General features: G+C 29.3%; 1 protein-coding gene across 1 annotated transcript in view; it reads left to right on the forward strand.

Annotated features, from left to right (window-relative positions):
- LOC142317741 (uncharacterized) overlaps window positions 1-15,242 on the forward strand; it is a 75,142-nt gene extending 59,900 nt beyond the window's left edge. The window contains exons 4-6 of the mRNA XM_075354290.1: window positions 2,501-2,547; window positions 7,737-7,835; window positions 15,109-15,242. Coding sequence (XP_075210405.1) covers window positions 2,501-2,547; window positions 7,737-7,835; window positions 15,109-15,234 — 272 coding nt within the window. The 3' untranslated portion in view covers window positions 15,235-15,242. The remainder of the gene's footprint in view (window positions 1-2,500; window positions 2,548-7,736; window positions 7,836-15,108) is intronic.
- The last annotated feature ends 9,388 nt before the right edge of the window (window positions 15,243-24,630 follow it).

Consider the following 24,630-nt stretch of genomic DNA (forward strand, 5'->3'; position numbering starts at 1 on the left):
TATTTTCTACGTCCATCTATCAGCTGCAATATATCATCTGAAATCCAAGGTTTTCTACCAGTTCTTTTTGTTCCGCCTAAGTTTGCTTCTGCTGATTTAAGAATTTCCTTTTTAACATTCTCCCATTCTTCTTCTACATTTTCTACGTTCTCTTTTTTACTCAGACCTCTTGCAATGTCCTCCTTAAAAATCTTCTTTACCTCCTCTTCTTCAAGCTTCTGTGAATTCCACCGATTCATCTGACACCTTTCTTCAGGTTTTTAAACCGCAATCTACATTTCATTATCACTAAATTATGGTTGCTATCAAATTTATTTAATTAATGTTCAGATATTTCTTATTTTTTTTACTGATTCCACTCCAATTAAACACTGTACTTATTGGTACGTACAGGGTTCCCAACAAATTTAAGATTCGTTTTTCCTGACGTTTACTGACCAATTAAGTAAAAATTTCCTGACTCTCATAATGTTATGCTATTGCCATTTACTGTGCAAAATATATAGATATTTTATTTTTTTGCAACCTCCACCATCGTCATAGCTGCTCAATTCACGCCTTTTTTTATTATTTACTATTACATTCATTTTTTTAATTTATTTGTATGATTTTTTTTTACAATATACATTTAAAATTGGGCTATTTTTTGTGATAAACTGTATCAGTAAATTACATTAAAAAGTACAAAAAAAAAACAATATTAATGTTTCTTGCATAAAAATGAACATCGTGATAACTAAAAGTAACACAGATATGAAATAAAACTAAACTAAATAAAACTATTTTTAAAAATAATTGGCTAGCACCTAAGATTGCTAAAAAATTTTCACAGAAACTAGCCTATATTATTTTAAAGAGTAAACAAAAAATAATATTTAGTAACTTGGTTTGCATAAAAATTATAAGAAACACAGATTTCAATTTAACAAAGAATGTATAAATGATCACAACTTAAAGGAAAACTAAAATCATTGTGACTACAAGTAGTATAAATAAGAAAAACAGAACACACCTTATTTTGTACAGAAAACAAACATTATTAACATTTACTTGAAAAATATTTTGTCATTATTATTCTAGCGTATTTACAGATTACCATCAAATTATGGTCCAAGACACCATAATTCATCATCATGTCATGATGATTCATGACATAAGAATAATTAGTAGCTCTAAGTTGGAATTTTGATGCTATTCAACGATCAGGAAACATAATTTTAAAAGTCACACCAATGTCTTCAAATTAACTTAAGGATAACTTATTCTGTATAAAATAGAGAACCCACATAATCTACGCCTTGAAAACATCATCTTTATAACAAAAAGAAGTAATTGTGTTCTCATTTTGTGTAAATGAAGTCGTGGATTCAAATGTATCATTTGGTGCTGAAATGCTATTACTCTGATCAGAAGATCCAGGCAAAGAACACACAGATGTATCATAAGTACCGTTCTCGCAACTGTTGATCAAAGTTTTAGTCTGCATAGTTGAAGTACTACTAGGAGATAAAAATGTTTTCAGTGAAGGCTGAGAATTCCCTATCTTAATTATTTAATTATGTTGCTTTCCTTTATTGTGCGAAGTCACTGCCATTTGGCTCATATTGCCCAGTCCAAAATTTTTTTTACACACATCACATAAAGCATAATACACATCTCTACCTCTTCTCAACTGTTTGAATTCTAGTTGTAGGTTTACATCTAACCACTAGTCACTAAACATGGTTTTTTTAGATACCATTTAAAAAATAATTAATTATCTAAAATACAAAAAAGATTCATACAAATAATGCATTATTGCCTTAGCAGGATAATTATTCAGGAACAGATCACTTTAATAACAATCAAAATAGATAAACTGATCAAGAATTTGATGTACAGTTATAATGAAACATACCTAAAGCAAGATATTATTAGCACAATCACAAATGCTTTCTCTTTTATTTAAAAAATTAGATACACTTTTAAAGTGTTTCATGCACTAATATGAAAATAATTTTACAATATAAATTGTTCAACACCTTTGTTTACTGAGTGAGAAGGATTTTTGCACACAAGAAAATTGTCAGTAAATAACAGTAGTTAAATCTTAAATCACTTATTTGAGAGGTTAGAATCATTACCAATCAGCTATTCCATGATAATGCCAGATTTTATTGAAATATAATTAAAGATTCAATTTCTTTTAACTAGCATAGCTGTAACCATATTATTTGTTTACTAGTGTGCTTTGATCATGTGGGTTTACTTAATTTTTTAAATAAAGTTGTTTGTGAATATGAAACTTTGGGTAGTGGAATTGCACAATGAAAAATTGTGCAATTGGAATTTAACAAGGAAAATTGCACAATGTCACTAGCAGAAAATGAATTTGCTTATAATCCACAAAATGTGTATACACTGCCTATCTGTACATCAATACAGGTTATAATTTATTACAAAACCATTTTTTTTTTTTTTTTAGCTGTTAAAGAGTTAATATTATAATATTTTGTTGTAGATTCTGAAACAGATATAACTGAATTAAATTTGGATGGGCTTACACAGGTAATCTGATATACTTAGTAGAACTAACACTTGTTATTCTTGTTAATAGTTTCACTATTAGTGCACTTTACTGGGACTCTTAGTCTTTAAATATACTTGGAATAAATACTAGCTATCAGCAATTACAATATTTTTATAAGAAAAACATAAGTAAGAGAGAGAGAGAGAGAGAGAGAGAGAGAGAGAGAGAGTGTGTGTGTGTGCGTGTGTGTTTATGCCCTTCTGCATGTATATATGTGAATAGTATATAATCACTTGTAGCATCATGTGTAACATATGCTATAAAGTAAACAATCATTTAACAATATGATGTGAACTGAAGTCTCATATTATTCATTAATGACTCTTTTTTTGTAATAATTAAAGTATTACTGAAATATTACCATCTGACATTTTCAAAATCAACTACTTTCAATATGGTGGTAAGGTTGTGTCAAGTTTTTCATTAGCCTATTTTTTACACAGGTTAATAATATATTTACAATAGTCAAATACTTTAAATAGAATAAGATAATTAGAAAAAAATAATACTGTTAATGCACAATAATTGGGTGTATCATTAATACTGTACAATGTATGATTGAAGTAATTATCAACACAATGAGTTTTTCCAGTTAACCAACAAATGTAGAAAACCTGGACTTGAAGAGAATTGCTGTGCACATTTATTTTGGATTACGATAACACCAAATCAGTATGAATTGAAAGCTGTCAAAGGAAAGAATTACTTGATTTTAGCCAACTTTTTAAGTAGTTTTTCTGATCCATATACAAACAGAATATCCCTTCATAGAAGATATTTTTACAAATTTTTGAGTATATCACAATACTTTTTATTACAATAGGTTGACATAATTAACATTTGCTTTTGAAAAATGTTTTATTTCTTAGGTAATGAAATTAATTTGATCATTTAAATTAATTTGATTCAATCACAGTACAAACACAGCAGTCAACTATATACTATAATGGTAGTAGTAGTAGAATTGTAATTATCTACAACATTTGTAAAAATGAAGATCCAAATTTCAAATTTTACATATGTTACATGCATAATTTAAAAAATACACATAAAGAAAGCTGTCCTTGCAGCTTATAACTGAAAAACTAATCTAAGAACCTGCTCCAAAGTGATACCTATATACTGCAAAAAACCACATCAAATCAGCCCAGTTACGTTTTTGAGGAAAATGTAACATACAATCACACACACACACCCAAACACAACCTCTTACCCTAAATGCATATCGTCTTTGTTCTGTCATTGATAAGAATAAGAACAGAAATACTGGAGACAAGATTATTCAACAGCAGTTAACGTCTTTTACTCAAAATCTAAACCTAGATGGCAATTTTGAAAAATTATCATCAGTTTATAAATAAAAACGTAAATATATAAATAAAGATAAAATAATAATTATAAACATTAACTGACAAATAAATTGTACTTATGAAACACAATTTCGTTAAAAAAGCCATTTATTTTGAAGTACACTTGAAGTGCACACTTTTTCGGTATATATCAAAATGATTTTATTATCTTGGAATTTATTTTAAATCTAAAAATGGCAACATCTGTTTATTTTCTCTATTCTTCCTTCCATTGTCTTTACCACTACATCCTCTACTTTAATGTTTCCTGTATTTATTTACACTCCTTCATCAAACTATTAACAATCTTTGAAGCATATGTGTGCCATCAGAATTACCATATCATTGGCAAACCTTATACATCTCATTTATCATCCTCCTATCCTTATTCCTTCTTCACTTTCTTCTAAGATTCTGTTCTTTATCATATCTTCAATGTAAATGTTGAACAGTATTAGCAAGAGGTATGATTATAACACCTTGCCTTAGAAACCAGTCAGGGTGTAACATGGATAGGAAGTCCAGAAATTGTTTCATTTTATTTTAAAAAGGTTGTTAAGAAGATATTTTCAATGATTTGGTAATATTAAAAATGATAATGGGAGCATATTAATGCCCTTTCTCCTAAGCCAAAGTATTGGGTCAAATTACATGAAAACAATTCTGTTAACCGACTGTTCTCTTGTAAAAAAGGTTGCACATTCATAAGTTAAGATTTTAATTTACTAAACATTGATGTAGATGGAACATTTTTATGAGTACCAAACAACGATCTGACTGTTCATTTTTGTATCTTGAGAACCAGTTCTATTTTTTTGAGAGAGCTCCAAGAAATGATTACATACTCTTCAGATAAGAATATACATAGTCATAATAAAAATACAATAATGATGGTAAACGTAGCATTTTATTAAGATGCTTCAGATCAAAATATGAAAAATGTTTTAATTTTGAGAGATAAATACTTCTTAAAAATGATAATGATAAAAAGATTTTGATAATATGCTTATTTTTTTGTTATTAGTGGTAATAATTCTATAAATGAAAATGTTCTACATTAGAAACCAATGACCTGTTTGTTAACCAGTTTTTGGTTTTTAAAACATTGCTTAACTTGTTTCATCATAAATAAAAAAAAATTTCATTTCAGGTACAATCATGCAATGGCTAATAGAATTATGTAAAAAAATCATTTTTTTTTAACCTTCCTGTCCTGCTTTTTTCTTAATGTTAAATTATCGATATGCAATAATGATAAGCATATTCATTAATAACAATTTTTAAGTGATTTGTTCTTTATATTTTGTTTTTTATGATTTTGTTAATATTTTGTTATTCAGAAAAAGATTTTTCAGAAGGGCAGACAACAAAACAATCATTTGAAGTAATCCTGTGGCGGCTAGTAGTTAAAATTAGTTGGGATGCTGTTCCAGGAAAATATTTTTCTGGGTCTTTTCAAGGCCATGATTAAAGTTAGAAAACTTTAATCATGGCTCTTTGCCTTCTTCTGATTGCTACTGAAAAAACTAAACTGCTTTCATATTCCTTCCACCGACTAAACTAGAAAAGGGAACAAACAAGGAATGTTCCATACACACACAAAGTAAAAAAAAAAAACTACCTTCCACCAGCACACCAGGGTCAACACTGCTGGAGCGACAGTGCTCTCTCTCCCTCCCAGCCTCACGTGCAGCTTCCTATGTGCACATGCACACAGCAGCCAAATACCACGTCGCTGGAACTGTGAAACACACAGTTCCAAAAAAAATGTTTGTATCTTTTTCATAAAACTGTGAGATTGGCTGACATTAATCTTAAGGATTGTATATTGTACAAATATAAAGAAAGAATTAAAGAAAAAAGGACTCATTAAATGTTATTGGTAATATTAAGTGAAAAATGGGGTACTGCAGTTCCACAGTGCCTATACGCAAGCCGCCACTGTAAAGAAAATAAAAAATTTACTCTAACTGGAACTCATTTCAGTACTGGAATGGGATTTTAAAATTAAATTTTAGAAAAAATTAAAAATATATTCAGTGTGTAATACCAACCCATTGCTGATATTATCTTTATAGTGAATTATGTACCAATCAGAAAAAATTCTATATATATTGTGTATCATGAAGTTCTTCTGAGTCTTTCATAATCTATTCTGCTTGTGAAAATAATGGAAAAAGTACATATAAAAATATGATCTAAAATGCTTCATTTGCGAGTTATAGCTAGTAAAAGATTTTGTTCAGATTTCAGCTACCTCGGGAAATGAGATCATACTGAAATTTTTAGAACCTTAATATAAGAGCACAATTAGTGATTTCTTATGGTTTTTGATCTGAAAAATTTATAAAATACTCCCAGAACCGTTTCTGCCATAGCTTTTGAGAAATCTGTGTTCAAAACCAATAAATTGGGGTAAAAACCCTGTTTTTATGTTTGATGTACATCTTAAATGGGTAATAAATACACAAAACTTTAAAAAAAAACTTGTAGATAATTTAATTCTGGATAAAATGGTGTAAGATTAGTTAAATGAAACAAAGGAAAGTTAGAAAAATTCTAATTTTATTTAGAAACAGTACACTAGATCACAGTACATTCTATGTCCAGTTTATAATAAATGGTCAAAAATGAGTCCGCCATTTTCAACTCATTTCTTCTGTACTGATTTTGTTGCTCTTTTTAGTTCTTCAGGGCTGTTCTTAAGTTGCTCAGCTGCATCCATAATGCAGACAATTAAATCCTCACGAGAATGTATTTTTGTTTTATATACAATATTTTTCATCCATCCCAGACACAAAAATTTAAAGGTGTTAGACCAGGCAATCTTGGTGGTTAGGAATGTGGACCTCCAGTGAAGGGTTATAAAATGTATAAAAAAACCTTAAATACAAATATTAAAAAAAAGTTATGAAAAAATGTATTAGCTCAAGTTTAACTCAAGAATAATAAAAATAAAAATAACATAACTTACAGTTATGTAAATAATGAAGTTAATGAATTTGTAGATGTGCATGATATAAGAGAAATAAAATATAAACCATAAACCTATAAAATTTATAAACCAAATAAAATATTTAAAGAAATATGAAAGCAAAAGTGGAATACACAAAATAAAATGTGTTTACTGAGATTTACATTTGTAAAATAAATTGATAATTCTACAGTGTTGAATTATATTATATTATAATTATATTATGAAATCTCATTGTTTAATATACACAAACTAGTATATTCTATTCATATGTTCATTCTTCATATATATATATATATATATATATGAAAATATATATATATATAAGTTTGTTTGTGTGTGTGTGTGTGTGTGTATACACTCACAAAAAAGATCTTCAAACTCATTACCTCAGGCCAGGTAATAATTCATCCTGACTAAGTGTATAGGGTCTACCTTCAGGATAAAATTCTTAGTAAATCAAACAATCCACAGATAAACCAAACAATCTATAGAGTTAACATAAAAAACAATTTTTTCTGCTACTCTTACCTTTTCTTATATATGCCTCTCTTCACATACAAACATCAAATCTGATTTTTGCTAACTTCTTCTTGAGGAGCTTCTTGTTGAGATAAACTTAAAATAAGTTTAGCCTGAAAAATGTTTTGATGCATGCCTTCTTTGAGAGATAAAACCAGTTGGATAGCTAATATGTGTGTGTGTGTGTGTGTGTGTGTGTGTGTGTGTGTGTGTGTGTGTGTGTGAGTGCATGCATGCACATGCAAATGTGTTTAAGTAAAAGATATATTTATATATTTGCACAAAATGAAATGTTTTTAAAAATGAATGACATTCCTTACAGGCAGAATTAATAAGAGTAGTAAAACAATTGGAAAGAATGAGAACAGATTTACAGAGTACTTTGAGGGACACAGAGCATAATTTGGATTCACAAGCAAAAGTATGTATCATTAAAAATCTGCTGTGATCTTTTATTTTAATTATTACTTTCACTCACTGGCATCACAATACTATTGAATCAAACTAAATAGAGCATTAACATAGATTGTAAATAACTATTTTTAATTACCTAATCACATATACACGAGTACAGACTCAAAGTAGAACTGTTAACTGTAATGGAACATTACAATGACAGTAAGTGGATGAGAATGAATTAATTTCAACCATTTTTTTTTTTTTAATGAGCTACAATCACTCCATAATTCTGATTGACAATATAGTATTTATTTATTTTAGTTAACATTCACTAAATAATATTGCAAAATGGTTTAAATTAATCCTATTTATAAAAATTACGGTTAAAAAACGTAATTGTATATAAGTGCAAATCCTTTAGAAACTAAAATAAGCTATGTAGATAAACCCCACAAACATCCAAACAAAAACATGGCTTTTAGCCTAAATCTTATTGCTAGTTATGTGTTAAGTGAAATGTTTTATTCATTCAGTAGAAATTTTATCCCCCTGCACAATTTCCTAGTGGACCATTTTCCACAACACTTACAGCAATGAACAAATATTAAGTTTTTACAATAATAAGAATCGTTGAATACATTTATATTTATGCTAATTTATAATTTTATATTTCTATATTAATATATTTATGCTGAATAGGTGAATGGTTGATTAAATGACTAAATGAATCCGTGGATGAATCACATTCTCTTTAAATCATTAAATTCTCTTTCAGTACTATGCATAATTTACTTTTAAAAGTAAACACTGTACTCAGAATTTAATGAAGCAGAGGAAGAGTAAAAAACAAGATAAAATTAATATACAATTCTGCAAATACATAATCAATAATACTAAACAAGTTCTACACAAAAATAATTCTTTAATAATTGAAAAAAACAGTGCATTAATTAAAAATAATTTTAATTACTTTTTAAAAATCTGATTTAATTTTTATACCATTTGCAAGTCTTTGTTTCTATTACTTTTGAAGTAATTTCAAATTACCTGGCTGGGTATGGATATTTAATTACTATTTCTATTATAAAAAATTGAGAAGAGCTTTATCAGTTTTTAAGAATTTTAATTAACTCTATCACACACATAATAAATTGTTATTCAAAAATGATGCAATATAATAAACCTATAATATTTACAGTTTTCAAATTTTATTTTTTCTTACAATGAAAGGTCGATAAATTTAGTTACATTTCAGCTGTTAGTTAAATAAATAATTATAAATTAGCTAGCTAATCTGCTGTAATCACATATGTTCCATGGTATTGCACAACTCATGTTCAAAACCAAGTAAAAGGATAGGAGAATTTGATTTAAATATCTGTATTACTAAAGTTCAATACTTTAGCTATTAAAAAGTAACTAAAACACGCTTCTAGGGTAGGTAGATTGAACAAGACCTAAACACTACCTTTTCCTAAACACCTTTCCTTATTGCATAGAGAGATTACATATAAGAGTTATAAAGAATAAATGCCTATAATCACATGCGCATGCACACACACACACACACACACACACACACACACACACACACACACACACACACACACACACACACACACACACACACACACATATATATATATATGTATATATATATATATATACATTTTTTTTTTTTTTTTTTTAAATTTATTTATTATTAAATGTCATAAATTTTAATAAAAATACAGAGATTACAATAACATAAGAAAATACAATAGTAATATAAAGGAATTATACTCATACTTATACATAAATATTTAAAACATATACTAAAGTATATTATAAATAACATAATATTGTTAACTTGCACCAACCAAATGACAAAACAACCAGAAGGACAAAACAACCCTTGTTCATCAGTGGGAGTAACCAGTTAATAAAACAAATTGTGAAAATTATAAGAACTGATTTATTTATTACAGAGCTCCAACAACTCACAATTACAAGCCTTGAATTATGCAATTTATATGCAGCCTTAGGTTTATACCTAATTAAACTCATTAGATCAACTAAAAGTATTGGATACATAGATAGATAAATGTCAATAGAACATTTATCCATCTATAATAACAAAGTAAACAATTTTGGATTGTTATAACTATTAGATTATAATAATTATACACCACTAAAATATATCATAATTAATTATAATAACTATATACACTATATATAATAACTATTAACCATTAAGGAGAAATAATAATATAGCTATCCAGGTTAACAACATTAAAGTTATGATTTAAGTTAAATTATTGTTTATCAATAAGTAGGATAAGTAGAACGTAGTATATTAAATAGAAAGTTTTAAGCTAAGTTATTAATTTAAAAAAAGAAGAAAATTGATTGTCTATTTCCTTTGATCTATGTTAAGATAAAATTTTTTATTGGTTCTCTCTTGAATAAGGTGTTAAGGGATCATATTAATAATCTTAATGCTAATATATCTTATTTACTTGCAAAGCAAATGAGATAAGTCATCACATTGAAGTCTCCAAAAACATTTGCACTAAGGTATAATCTAGGTTTATTTAAAATTGTTTTTATGATTCTATTTTGGACAGTAAATAGTTTATTGATACGCCAATCATAAGTTCCACCCTAAACAGCAATACCATATTGCAATATTGAATTTACAAATTCACAATATAAAGTTTTTAGTTTACCAATATGGAGGACACCATCTAGAATGAGCATGAAAAAAATGTTTAACATTTTGCAAATAAAACTGGTATGAGGTTCCTATTTAACATTTGGATCAATAACTACCCCTAAATACTTAATGCGGGTTGTTTTATCAATGCAAGGGCATGAACATATATTAAATAACAGTAAGCTACAGTTTGAGTGGAGTTTTAAATTTAGATCAATAGAAGGTTGGCCAAGTGTAGCTGTAGAGAATGCCATGTATTTAGTCTTGGAGACAATTAAACTTGATGAATTGTTATCTAGCCAGTTCTTAATGATAGACTTCTCTACTTGAGAGTAAACTACAGGCCAAGAAACATCACTGCAAATCAACGCTGTATTATCAGCAAAAGAAATAATTGTGCAATTTTTTAGTTTTAGCATATTGTTAACATACAGTAGGAATAAAATGGAAGGATAGGACTATTTCTTGTGGCAATCCATACTCACTTAAAATGCCTAGGCTAAATCTAAAAAAATAACCAGACACTATTTCCTATCGTTGAAACTGCAGGAGATTTCATTTGAAAAATAAGTTAGAGCATCTTCAGTGATTTTATTGTTCTGGAATCATAATTGATTCACCGCAATAATATTATTTTTAAGAACAAAATTCATAAGCCTAGATTTAGCTAACTTTTCCACAATTTTTGCAATGCTACTAATCAAACTGATTAGGCCTGTAATGCATAGGTAGTTTAGGGTCTCCAGACATAAAAATTGGCTTAATTCTAGCATTCTTAAATTTAGTCAGGAAAATATCATTTGTAAAACTTATATTAATAACACAAGCCTGCGCTAATTGTGTTTTTAGTTTTTGATAATTGATTGTTAAGTTATATTTTAGCACTGAATCTGAAAATAACCTTCATTTTTTTCCATCCTGTCAGGATTTTTTGCAAATTGCAAATTTCAAAATTTGTAAAAAGTTGAAAAATTGTGAAAATGTGATACAATAAGATAAATATAAAACTTTATTTTTTTATAAATTAATGTACCACTCAATCGCTAAGCGATTGAGTGGTCTGAAGAGGATGGCGGAGGGGATCATTGACCTCTTAATTTCTAATGAAAGTTGCCACCAAATAAGCCTAACTTTAATTAAAGTGCATTTTTAAATTAATTAATTATTATTTATTTCATTAATTTTTATGAGGTACGTCAAGCCTTTGGAAACCATTTCCCCTTAATGATGAAGTATGTAAAATACTTACAATTTTATTCTTTGTCGAAGTTTCTTTGGACAGCTTATACTCTGCTTTGTGCTTTTCTTTCTATGTTTTCTACAGGGTTCATCTCAGTGTAACATCCATCCAGCAATAGTCTGCCATCATCATAGTAGTCCATTTTCCTTGAAACCTTTCCATTTCTTTCATGTCCTGATGAAATCTCTCATCCATCTCTTCACTAACAGCACCCAGATTTTCAGGAAAATAGTCCACATGTGAATTTAGAAAGTGAACCATCAAGTTCATGGAACAGCCAATTTTTTTTTACTTCTGCAACATGCAGTAAATGATTGATTTGGAGTTTGGATCCTTCTTATTGTCCAGAAACTTGGTTACTACATCTTTAAAGACTTTCCAGGCTTATTTTTCTGTAACTTCCATTTTTTTCAAAATTACCATCTTTGAGAAGTTTTCTAATGCCAGGACTAGTAAAGACACCCTCTTTTAGTTTGGCATTTGATAAGCCTGGAAATTTGTCACAGATGTATTTAAGACATTTATCTTCTTTTGGTAAGGCTTTGACAAATCGCTTCGTCTAGTCTAACTTGATATGCAGAGGTGGAAGGAGAACTTTATTCAGATCTATGAGAGCTTTTCAGAGCACATTTTTGGTTCCGGGTTCTAATGAAGCACATTTTGGCCAGTCTTTCCTTATCCAATGTTTTTCTCTGTTTCTGCGATCCCATTCACTCATAAAACAAGGAATCCTTTTCTCTGTACCTGAACCAGGAAAGTGAGGTGCCAGCTGCTAGTTAGTTCTTCTCTTTAAGTCACAAACCAAGCAATTCTAAATTTTCTTTAGATAAAGAAAAGGTATAACCTCTTTATCTTTAGATAAAGAGGTTAGATGTAAGTCTCAAACCAAATCGTTTAGTTCAGACTGTGAATAAAGTTCTGGTGTACAGCTACCTCCAGGTTCATACTCCTCGATGTTATCTTTATTTAAATATTTAAATCACTTGTGGAACTGTCTACTTCAGGTAAATTTTCTGATGAACCAGACTGGTATTTCCAAACCATAAGGAACAGGGCATAAAGCAGATGGCATATCTGGATAGACAATTTTGTTTTTATTCTTCAAATTGAAACCATGAACACAAGTTGAAAAAACATGGCTCTCACCACATAACTGAAACTCCAAATCTGAATGCTTCTTGTTCACCCTTTGACCATTGTTTAAGTCCAACTCATGTGCAGCAAACATAATGGGGCGCCCAAGTTTTGTCTTAATCTCCTACTTTCACTTTGAAATATGTGAGATACACTTGTCGAATGAAATTTGTAATATTTCTTTTTTTTCCTTTCCACCATTAACTCATCACAAATGTAACAAAAAGAATCTGCAGAATTTTTGCAGCCGCTTGAATTAATTTTTTTTAATGGCTTGAAAATATACTTTCCGCCAAAAAAAATGCGTTTGATCACGGAGGACGGAAAAAACTCGCTTTATGCATGCTAATGATTAAAACAGCACTGATAGTAGTTGCACTGTGCACGAGTGGCCTAGATAGATACCAATAAACATGTTACATCTTGTTAAAACTTGTCACAACCTGTTGACCAATTTCTCCCACCACCCAAATCTCATAATCTTCAACCCAAAACCCTACCCCCGCCCAGCTCTTCAGACCACTCAACTGTTTAGCTATAAGAATGCATAGTACGAGGGTAAGTCAATTATTATCCGCAATGTAGTTATAAATTTTATTGCAATACAAATAGGAAACTTACATGTACATCATTTTTCAACATGTCCCCTTGCATTTTAACGCACTTGGTCCATCGTTGCACAAGCTTCCTGATGACCTCATAAAAAAAGGTTTTTGATTGAGCTGCGAGCCAGGAGTACCACTTCTTTCACTGTTTCGTCCGAGGTAAATCGACGGCCTCTGAGTGGACCAAACAAGTGGTAGTCAGAAGGAGCAAAATCAGGACTATACGGAGGATGAGCTAGTACTTCAAAGTTGAGTTTCAGCAGTGTGGGCAGCAGTACGTGGAGGGGCATTGTCTTGCAACAACACAACACCTTTCGACAGCAGTCCTCGGCGTTTGCTTCGAATTGCCGGCTTCAGCTTGGCGGAAAGTATACTGAATGCATAAACACCATTCAGCCTCACTGAATGCTGTTTATTATCGTGCCCCTTTCCTCATAATGTTCCAGCACTGGGTCTTGTGAATCCCAAAAAACCGTAAGCATCAGTTTTCCTGCGGGTAGTTGGGTTTTAAATTTTTTGCAGGGCGAATTTGGATGTTTCCATTCCATACTCTGTCGTTTACTCTCCTGCATGATGGATCCATGTTTCGTCTCCAGTGATGATTCTGTCTAAGATGTCCCGTTCGTTACCATAGCGATCCAAATGTTTTTTGCAGATGTCTATGCGCGTTTGTTTATGCAACTGTGTGAGTTGTTTTGGGATCCATCTTGCACAGACTTTATGAAACCCAAGTCTGTTATGGAGGATTTCGTAGGCAGAACCGTGACTAATTTGCAGACAATGTGCCACTTTATCAATAGTTACTCGTCTGTCTAAGAAAACCATGTCAAGTGCACGCTCAGTGTTTTCCTCATTTGTAGCGGTAAACGGATGTCCGGCTCCTTCGTCGTGCGTAACACTTGTGCGACCATTTTTTAATTTTTCAATCCATTCGTAGAACTCCGTTGCGGCAACACACTGTTCCCGAACTGTACCGAAAGTGTTCGATGAATTTCGTCCTCTGATACATCTTCCGACCACAAAAAACCGATCGCTGAACATTGCTCTTCTTTGGTACAAACAGAAAGCGGAGCAGCCACGGTTAATGGCAGGGCAACGATAAAGGAACTAACCTAGCAGCATCAAACCTGCACAGACATAACAAGAATTTAAACACGCATTCATCTACGCAACACGACAGTACTACCAACATAAACAAAAATATAACTAAATTGCGGATAATAATTGACTTACCCTCGTATAAACCAAAAAAGTGAATATATTAAATTAATTTCCAAAAAAAGTTTTGTGTCTATTTTATAGTATCACTTTTTCCATTTTTCAACTTTTTACAATTTTGAAATTTGCTATTTGCGAAAAATTCTGATGTGCTGGGAAAAAATGAAGATTATTTTCTGATTCAACACTAAAAAATACATAGATATCAATTACCAAAAATTAAAAAAGATTCCACAACCCAAATTTTGCAGGCTTATGTAATTAATGTAAGGGGGTTTGAAATTACTTTAATTTATATATATATATATACAATACTGAAGTAAATTCAGTATGTAATTTTAAGTTGTACTTCTTAGAAAAATACTTAATTGTCTCATTAGTAATTTAAATAATTATTTTTCAGGATTTTTTTCGACTGAATGAAACCAGACGTTTATATCAAGCAGAATTGGATTTAAGAGAACGAAACAAGGCAAAAAAGCTTGAAAGAATGCACAGAGGTTCAGAAGATATTGTATCACCAACTTAAAATATTTTAATCATGATAATTACAGTCAATATTATAAAAAAAATTGATATATAAACTATAGAGAAATTTAAAAATATATGCATGTGTCTAAAGCACTGATAAATAATGTACTAATATGAAACAAAATCACTTAAAAAAATATTGATTAACCTTGTTCAATATAATATTGAAGGTAGACTTATAACAATTTAGGATAAAAAATCTGCCTGTACAAACAAAAAAATAATTCTATTATTACAATTAAGAAAAAAATGTTAAAAGTAGTGAAAAGATGAGCAAATAAATTTAGGATCTACAATGTGGTCAGTTATCATCATTATTACCACATCAAGATTCCAGTGAAATGCTTTAAATTAACTATTTACTAACCGGAATAATTAATTTTGATAACAAACTAATGCTCCTTAGACTTTGTAAAACTTTAACATGCCATTTGACATGTAAAGTGATATGTTATACAAGATTTTAATAAGAATTGATTAAAATGGAAAGAAGCATTACCATATTAAAAAGGTTTTAAATATCAAATCCAATAAAATAAATTGAAGACAAATGAAATTAAGCAACAGTACTGAAAATAAAAGGGCAGTGATTTAACCTAATATGTATTGTAAGTAATATAAGAATGAATGATTACTTACTATACATAGAAGGGTAATAATGAAAATGAAGATTTACAATTTCTTAATGATATTGTTCTTTTTGCTGAAACTATGAAAATTAAAAAAGAAAATCCTGTGTTGAATAAATTCTCAGATAATAAAGTCAAACTGAAAATAACTAACAGTAAATAATTAAGCAGTAAATTTACAAAATATAAAAAGTAAACAAGATATCATTAGTTCACTAACATAAGCAAGAATTGTTTTATAGAAAAATTAGCTATCAAACAAAAAATGAAGGTAGGTGCTTTATAATAGCAAAACATGGGGTTTCAGAAATTTGGGAATAGTAATAAGAGTACGGTTTGTTTTTGTTGTATAAAATGAAAATCTGCTGAAAGTAAGACTGATAGAATACAAAATGAAGACAGATTTAGATGAATTAAGAAAACAGAAAAATTAAATAAACCAGTTTTACAAATTTAGTAACTACTCATATAATTGTTAATAATAGTAACATATATTCTCTTTATCCAATGCAAATATTCATGTTCTTAAATGATGAAAGAGATTTTAAAATGTTTTTTGATGAGTGAATTGAAAAAAAATGTTTTTGAACAATTGGATAATCTAAATTATGTAATACTGATTAGCAATGTAGAAAAACTAATTTAAAAGTAAGCTTTCAGTAAAATGAAATTTAACTGGAAAAAGGAAAAAATAAAATTATTTCTATATGTTTAATAACAGCATGGAAGCAGGAAATATGCTATAATAATGTTACTACTTTCTGCCATGCTGTGAATATAGAATGGAACCACAATTCAAATTTGAATATACATTTTGATTTTGATTGTCAGATGGATAATGTTTATGACTAATATATTGGGAGAATATGTGAAATAAAGTTGTTGGCTGTTAAGTTATTAAGAAAAAAGTCACTACAGATCAGGAGAATTCATTTATTTAAGATTTAATGATTATGCATAACAGTTAATGAGTTATTACAGAATATTAGCTTAAGATTAGCTTAAGAATTTTTTTTATTTTTTTTTTTTGAGAACAGCAATTGTAAACATATATAGTACCATTTAAAGAAACAAAATAAAACTATTTACATTATACAAAAAAAATTGTTAACAATAAAATATTCTTTTTATTTTTCAGTTCCAGCATTCTGCATTTTATTTAATCAGATGTTTTTAGCAAGAATTTGTCACTTAGATGCAAGCTAACAATTAGATATTAAATCAGGTTAAAAACTGTTTTCAACCAAAAGAATAGACAATGTTTTTTATACCACTGGAATGGGCACACAAAATAATGTAATAGTGTCAAAAACCAAATTAAAAAAATATATATATGCAAGCTGTAGTATACTAACATAAATATTTTTTTAATAAAAACTGTGAATAATTTTTTGTAGCATTGAATTAAAATATCACCAAATGTTTTTTCATAATTTGTATACTAATTTAATTTATAAAAACCTCAAATCACTAAGTCTATGACATCATATATAAAACTTTTATTGTATTACTTTCCTTTTAAATATTTATTTTTTTTAACATTATTTTACTGCAGAAATAAAATTAATAATTAAATAATAATAATTAAAATTTTTGTTCATTATTCTATTTATATGGTTAATTTGTTAATATTGATATTTTAAATTTGTCTTCTATTATTACATATTCTATTTGTCTATTATTATTCTTATTATATAATTATTCTTCCCCACATTTCCATTCCATTAAGTGCCTTCCTTTTTGTTTTTCTGAGAGCCTATCTCACATTAGTACAATAATGAACTCCACACAAATACTTTAGCAAACTATTTCCTGATTGCCAAGCTTATGTGATTATTTATTAGTAAATATTTTTTTATTTCAAACACTTTTTTAATACTGCTACTCTTATTCATAAATATGGATCCATGTTCCATATTTATTTTTATTACTGATGATGCTCCCCAAGCAGCAAATATACTCAACCTGATTGAAAATTGTATAATCAAATCACCAGTATTTATATTATGTTTTTCTTTCTTATTGCTTTTGTTTTCTTCTTGTTAATCTTCAATTTACATTCTTCTAGAGTTGTAGCATTTTTTTTTTTAAATAGAGTCCATTTTAATTACTATATCATTGGCAAAGTGGATATTACAAATATGTGTTCCATTAATTTTAATGCTTTGTCTTTTCTTTCATTCTTTTGACTGCCTCTTTTAAGAAAAGGTTAACTAAGTTTATTGAAGTAGGAAAACCTTGTCTCAAACCTCTTCTTATTCACACTTCTTTCTTACAACTGTTTACACAAATATCTGTCTTTTATAACTTGTACCAATTTAAAAACAATTTTTCTCTCCAATAAAATGTGAATCTCTCATTATCTGAAACAGGATTTCCCAGACAACTTTATCAATTGCTTTTCCAAATCAATCAATTAAAACCATGAAGGAGATTTTTCAAATCCAATAATTCCAAATCAATGAAAGTCACATATGCCTCTTAACCTCAATCCTGCATCATCATTCCAAATATTAGCCTCGACCCTAAAGTCACTTCTCTAATTCCCCTTTCTAACCTGAATCCAAACTGATCTTCTCCTAAATCTTTACCTTTATTTGACTTTTTCTTTTGTCTATTTTTGACTATATTCAGTAGAATTTTGTAAGCATTACATAATTTACAAATTATTTTGCATTCCCTGCTTTCTGATTGTATTAGGTCTGGTTTTTGCAAAATTTAATGGTATCTCCTTCTTTGTAACAATTCTTGATAATTTTAAACAATTTTTGTTGTTTTTCCCAAATTATTCAGTATTTCAGCAGGAATTTTGTCCCTGCCGGTTCTTTATTGTCTTTTAAAGTTTTCAGAGCACTGCCAAATTCTTCCTAGGATATTGAAGGACCTAACATATCTTTATGTTACAAAATCAGGAATCAAGAATACAAGCATGCTGATTCTAAAACCAAAAGAAATATTCCACTTCAAATTTAATTTCTTAAGGAAGATCATTTGTGTTTTTATTAGGTTGGTGTATTTCTCCATGTGTCCACCAACCTTTTAAATATATTTTCATCATGTAAAATCCTTTTCCATGCCTAATAGCAATTACATTTGTACCACTTTAAAATTTATCCACTCAAAACATGTTATTATTTTTACTTTTTTTAATACAGTAGTTCTTTTTATACTCTTCTTTTCTAACTAATTTTTTTATAAATAGATAATTATCTGCTAATCATTTTTCCTTCACTAATTATGTTACTTTAGTTCATTTATAATTCAAACAGAGTGCCTTTTACCTCCTATTCTGTTTTTGTATTTCCTTCATACTCTGTTATTTTCAATCTTCTTGCTGGTAATCCATGGACTTTATTATTCTTCTTCTTCCATTAATGATGTCAGCTGTGTTTTCTGCTGCTGTTTTTCATACTTGGCCAAGATTCATTTGCTGTTAACCTTTGAATCTCTTCGCTTCATTAATTTATCTAATTTCTCTCCTACTATCTCCTTTCTAATTACACTTTTATTTTTTATTTAGATTCTGTCTTGTTATTCCTTTCTTCTTTTAACTTTCTTCAATTTTAATTTTATTTCTGCTATCAGAAGTAAATGGTTGCCCCTTTTATATCCATATTTGACTATTTATGTCGCTAGTTTACTCTTGGCAACAGAAGTGCGTTTTTTATCACATTTCTAAATCTTTTTGGTGAAGTAATTTAATGTATTTTTTTAATCATCTGGTGATTTCCAAACATACAATGTACTTTTACACTTTTTAAACTAAGTATTAGTAATCTGTTAAATATTTTATTTTCCTTATTAAAGCCTTTACAACTTTCATTTGTTATGCCCAGTCATACTTTCTCACCACTTGTTCATTCCATCTTTCCATTGTAAAGCAAACTAATTAACCAATTATTATCCTATAACAATCTTTACCTTCCTATTTTATAATTTCTCTACTATTCTACACTTTACATTTCCTCTACCATTCTCATTTCCTATGCTCCTATGTAACCACGAATACTCGCCCTCTTTGCAATTCTGTAATGTATTCCTTCCATGTTTTACTTACTTTGTCTTTTCAAAGAAGTATTTTTTTCCATTTTTATCCCTCTTGACATTTTCTCTACCCTTTATTTTAATTGTAGAGATTTAATTTTTATGTATGCTGTATTCAATCTTCCTCTAATTAGGTCTTCTTCAATCTCCTCACTGCTTTTTTCATCCATTTTTCTTTTTCCATACAGTATTTGTTGAGAAATTGGGTTCTTCTTAATCCTTTTGTTTTTGCCAGTTATATCTTATTTCATTCCTTTTCACCTTATCCATTCCTCCTCATGTTATTTATTTCTTCAAGACCTAGTGTTTCTTTGGTCATCTATGGTTTCATTAATGTAGTCTTCTTTTCCAGAGGATTAAAATAATGAATAAGTATATAATATGTTTATTATTTTAAAGAATAATATTACCGCAAATATGATATTGCACTTAATTAACAATACCTATTATTTTCAAATACAATTTTCATTCAATGTGGATGAATTTCAAGAAATCCATTGTTCACATAAAGCAAGCTATTACTGTACATACATCTTCCATGACAATTCCTCCAATTTCAATCTTTAATTAACCTGTGAAAAAATCTAAACACAAACAATCTTATATTAAAGCAAGGAATTCTAGCATTCTTTGTGTAGTAAAATTAGATGCACTGATGGACCATGAAGCACAAATCTTGTCCATCATAACTGATCAGACAATGTATCTATTGGTTTTAGCACATAAGAAAAATTTATTGCACAGAAGCTATGTATTGGTTTTACGAAGTAAGAAAAATTTATTGCCTATCTTTATACAATCCTTATGGGCCTATGACTCGTTCCAATGTGTGCTGTGACCCAGTACAAGCACTTAAGCATTAACATTTACTGAATATGTTATGCTTACAAATCAACCTATAAATCTGGACATACTCTTGTTAATTTGTGATAAGAAACTACAATAAACAAATCTGTTTTTGCTAGATTCCTAGCCATGCAAGAATCTTAACTAAATAATGAACTAATATGGTTGCCAAAGAATCTTGTATTTAGCCTCAACCATAAACTAGGGCAAATGAAGTGTGACTTGTAGCCTAGGATGGCTTTGCCCAATGATCCTCTGATTGTTTTCAAACTACAGTCTAAACCAACCATGTATGTTTCATGGAATATTGATTGTGGAAAAATAAATGGTCAGTTGTTTTTAATAAAAGACAGATACGTTAATCCAAACCCAGACCAATTTTTAACTGTTATGCTGCCAATTATAGTTTTACTGCCTAAGGAACAAAAATGAGGTTGGGACAAATGAAAATCAAGTGATGATTAAAGATATAAATAATTAACACTGCAGTGGTCACGTGGCATCTGTCAGGTGCCATCGTATCCTTCTTGATTAGTTTTATCATTTCCATGCATAGATTTCACTTTCTTTGTTTACCTTCCTAAAATCGAATTATAAAGAACTGGGCAAAAGCTCAATACTATAAATTGTCTAGACTTGGAATAGAAAGCATATGGCCACCACATATTGGACACCACATGACTACTGCCATTATTAACATGTTGCCTGCTTCCATTATGGTTCTTGCTATTATCGGTACCAATTTGATTGTTCAAGTCGCATACATTGTAAACATTTTATTCACAAATTGTGAATAAAATGTTAATGACTGTTAATTCTAGTGTTATTTTGATTATAATTTTTGGATTTTAATAACAATGGGAAAGATTATTCATTTCAATCCGTGTTGTGATGAAGACTGACAAAATTCAGCATTTACTGTTTGATAAAGATGATAATGTTAGTAAAGTGGTTGACGTCAGTGACTGTGACGAAGAAGATCCTATATTTGAAAATGTGACTGATCGTGACATGGAACAAGATGTAAGTGACGATCAAGAGAAAGTCAGTAGCAAAATGACAATTCCTTTTATTTCTGTAAAATACAAACACAAAAATGAGATTGAAAATATTCCCAAAAAATAAATAAATGAACAAACTCGCCACCATAATATCGTACCTCATTTACCAGGGGTAAAAGCTAGTGTTAAAAATAAAAATACAGTCTTATACAGTTGGAATTGTTTCACAGATGATGAAATTCTAGACTTTATTATTGATAATACTAATAAATAAATACATATCATCCTTACAACCAAATTGCAGTACAGAAAAAGACTGCAATTTTACTAATAAAATTGAAATAAAGGCATTGTCAGGGCTGCTGTATTTAGCAGGCCATTTTAGAGGCAGTAGGCTGAATGCAGAGGATTTATGGGCAAACTATGGAGCAGTTCTGAAAGATTTTGACTCGTTATGTCTCTTCCAAGATTCCTCTTGTAAGCATTAAGATTTGACGACTTACAAACAAGAATTGAAAGAAAAAGTTGACAGGTTAGCGTCATAAGAAACATTTTTCAGAATTTTGTGAAAAATTGACAAGCATGTTATGGTCCAGGCAAGCATTTGACTCCAGATGAAAAATTATAAAAGTTTTGCGGAGGTGTGCTTTTAAGCAGTACATTCCTAGTAAGTAAGGAAAATATGGTATAAAAATTTTCTGTCTGGCCAATGCTAAAATGTATTATACAGTTAATTTAGAGATGAGTGCCAAAAAACAGCCCATCAGACAGTATAGTGTTAGTAAAGCCCTAAGGACATAGTTCTTCGTCTTACCTCATACGTAGCACAGTAACTCTGGGAGGAATATTACCACTGATAATTGGTTTACAAGTTACAAATTGTGTGACAAATTATTGAAGAGAAAAGGGATTTTTATTAGGCATGACTGGTAAAATAACAGAGTCCACAAAAATTCGTCACATGTAACACAAGAGCAGTGAAATCATCAATTACTGGCTTCAAAGAATCTTTCACCTTGATGTCCTACAAACCTAAACCAAAGAAAAACGTAATATTTTAATAATGCATCATGACAATTATATTGACCCCAACATCTGCAATAAGAGGAATCCCGAGATGGTTGAATTTTACAATGCTACAAAATATGGGGTAGACATGATAAATAAAGTGCATTGTATAACACAAGAAGCTGGCAAATGGTAGTTTTTTACCGCCTACTAAATATTGCTGGCATCAGTGCACAAATTATATACAATTCTAACAATATAAATGGCAACACCATTTACACACCAATGCTGTTGAAACAACAGTATTTCCTGCGACACCTAGCCATACTGTTAAAAGATCATGTGAAAATATATTTTATCTTCCCCAAAAATTTGAAGAGGAAAGCAGAAAATATTGGAATACGTAACAAAGACAGCAATTGGAAAAGAGTAATGATGACCTTGTAGGTCATAAATGATGCTACATGTGTTCGAAAAAAGCCAACAGGATGACACAAAGCTTTTCTAGGAGGTGCAAAAATTTCATCTGCTTGAAACACTACAAAAATTGTTTTTAAGAAATTACATGTATATAAAAAAAAAAAAAAAAAACATTAAATTTAGAGGAAATAAAATATATAATGCGACTGAATATTTAATTTCGTAGTTTTGCATTTGTGATTTAAAATGTTTAAATTTTAGATTCTATATTATAATTATTTTAAAGCTAAAATGTTTAAAAATGATTTTCTTAAAAATAATACATCAAATTAATTTGGCGCCTGATAGACACCACACAACTACTCAAATTGAAGAAGGGAGGGTGACTACTACAGTGTTAATAGTGTCAGTTTTTCATGACACTATAGTTACTATAGTTTCATGATACTATAGTAGAGTTTTTGTGAAACTATATGTGTCTATATCACCAAATATATGGTAGTATGAAATAGTGTCTCCATTTCTTAAACGGGAAAGCCAAATATTATATGTAATTTTATCAATGGTTTATCTCCTAAAATAGTTGAGAAAACATTCCTTGTGTTTTACAACACTTTTAAACAAAATTTTAACAAAAGTGATATAGTTCACTCTAAATTTTGTTACTCTTTCGCACTAATTTATTATATGCAATAAAATAGAGTTATAATAATCAAATTTGTGAGTACAAGTGGATGGAATCTTATTTAAATTTTGAGAATAGTGAACTCTCAATCAGTAAAAGAAAAAATTAGTTAAAAATGTATTATTAACACGTGCAAGATGAAACATTTTGATTTTGTAAAAAATAAGGGAAAGGTAAGCTGTTATAGTTAATGACTGTATGAATAATGCGATACCTGGAGATAAGAGAAATCTAGGAATCATAAAATAGGTAAAAACTTTAAAGATCTGTGTACAGTAACATCTTTGTACTTATTGTATGTTGTGTATATACCTTGTATATTGTGTATGACCGCACTGTTCAGTGGTTATAATATAATTTAGCATTATAATATAATTTAGAAGCTATCCAGAAGTTAATCAGTTACTTCAGAAGAGATTGTGTTTTGCAGAACCAAAATCATAAATGAGTTGTTTGCTGAAATCTGAATATACTTATCCTTGTCAGCAGAAGAAGGATTTCATTTTTACAAGGATATGAATGGACTTAGCAATTGATAAAATATCTACTGTATTCATGCTCCTGTTTGCTTTCTTTGGAAGTGTAACTATTTATTTTACCCTTGCAGCAATTTTTGACATTAAATTCTAAAATAAATAATTGAAGGGTTATTCAAAATCCTCCTGATTCATTATTTATAATCATGTTTTTGTTACAAGCACATTGATTTAACAATCCTCTAATTATCAGCATATAGAAAAAATACTTGCTCCGAGTTGATG

This window comes from Lycorma delicatula, chromosome 1 (genome assembly GCF_047948215.1).
Source record: "Lycorma delicatula isolate Av1 chromosome 1, ASM4794821v1, whole genome shotgun sequence".
Lineage (NCBI taxonomy): Eukaryota > Metazoa > Arthropoda > Insecta > Hemiptera > Fulgoridae > Lycorma > Lycorma delicatula.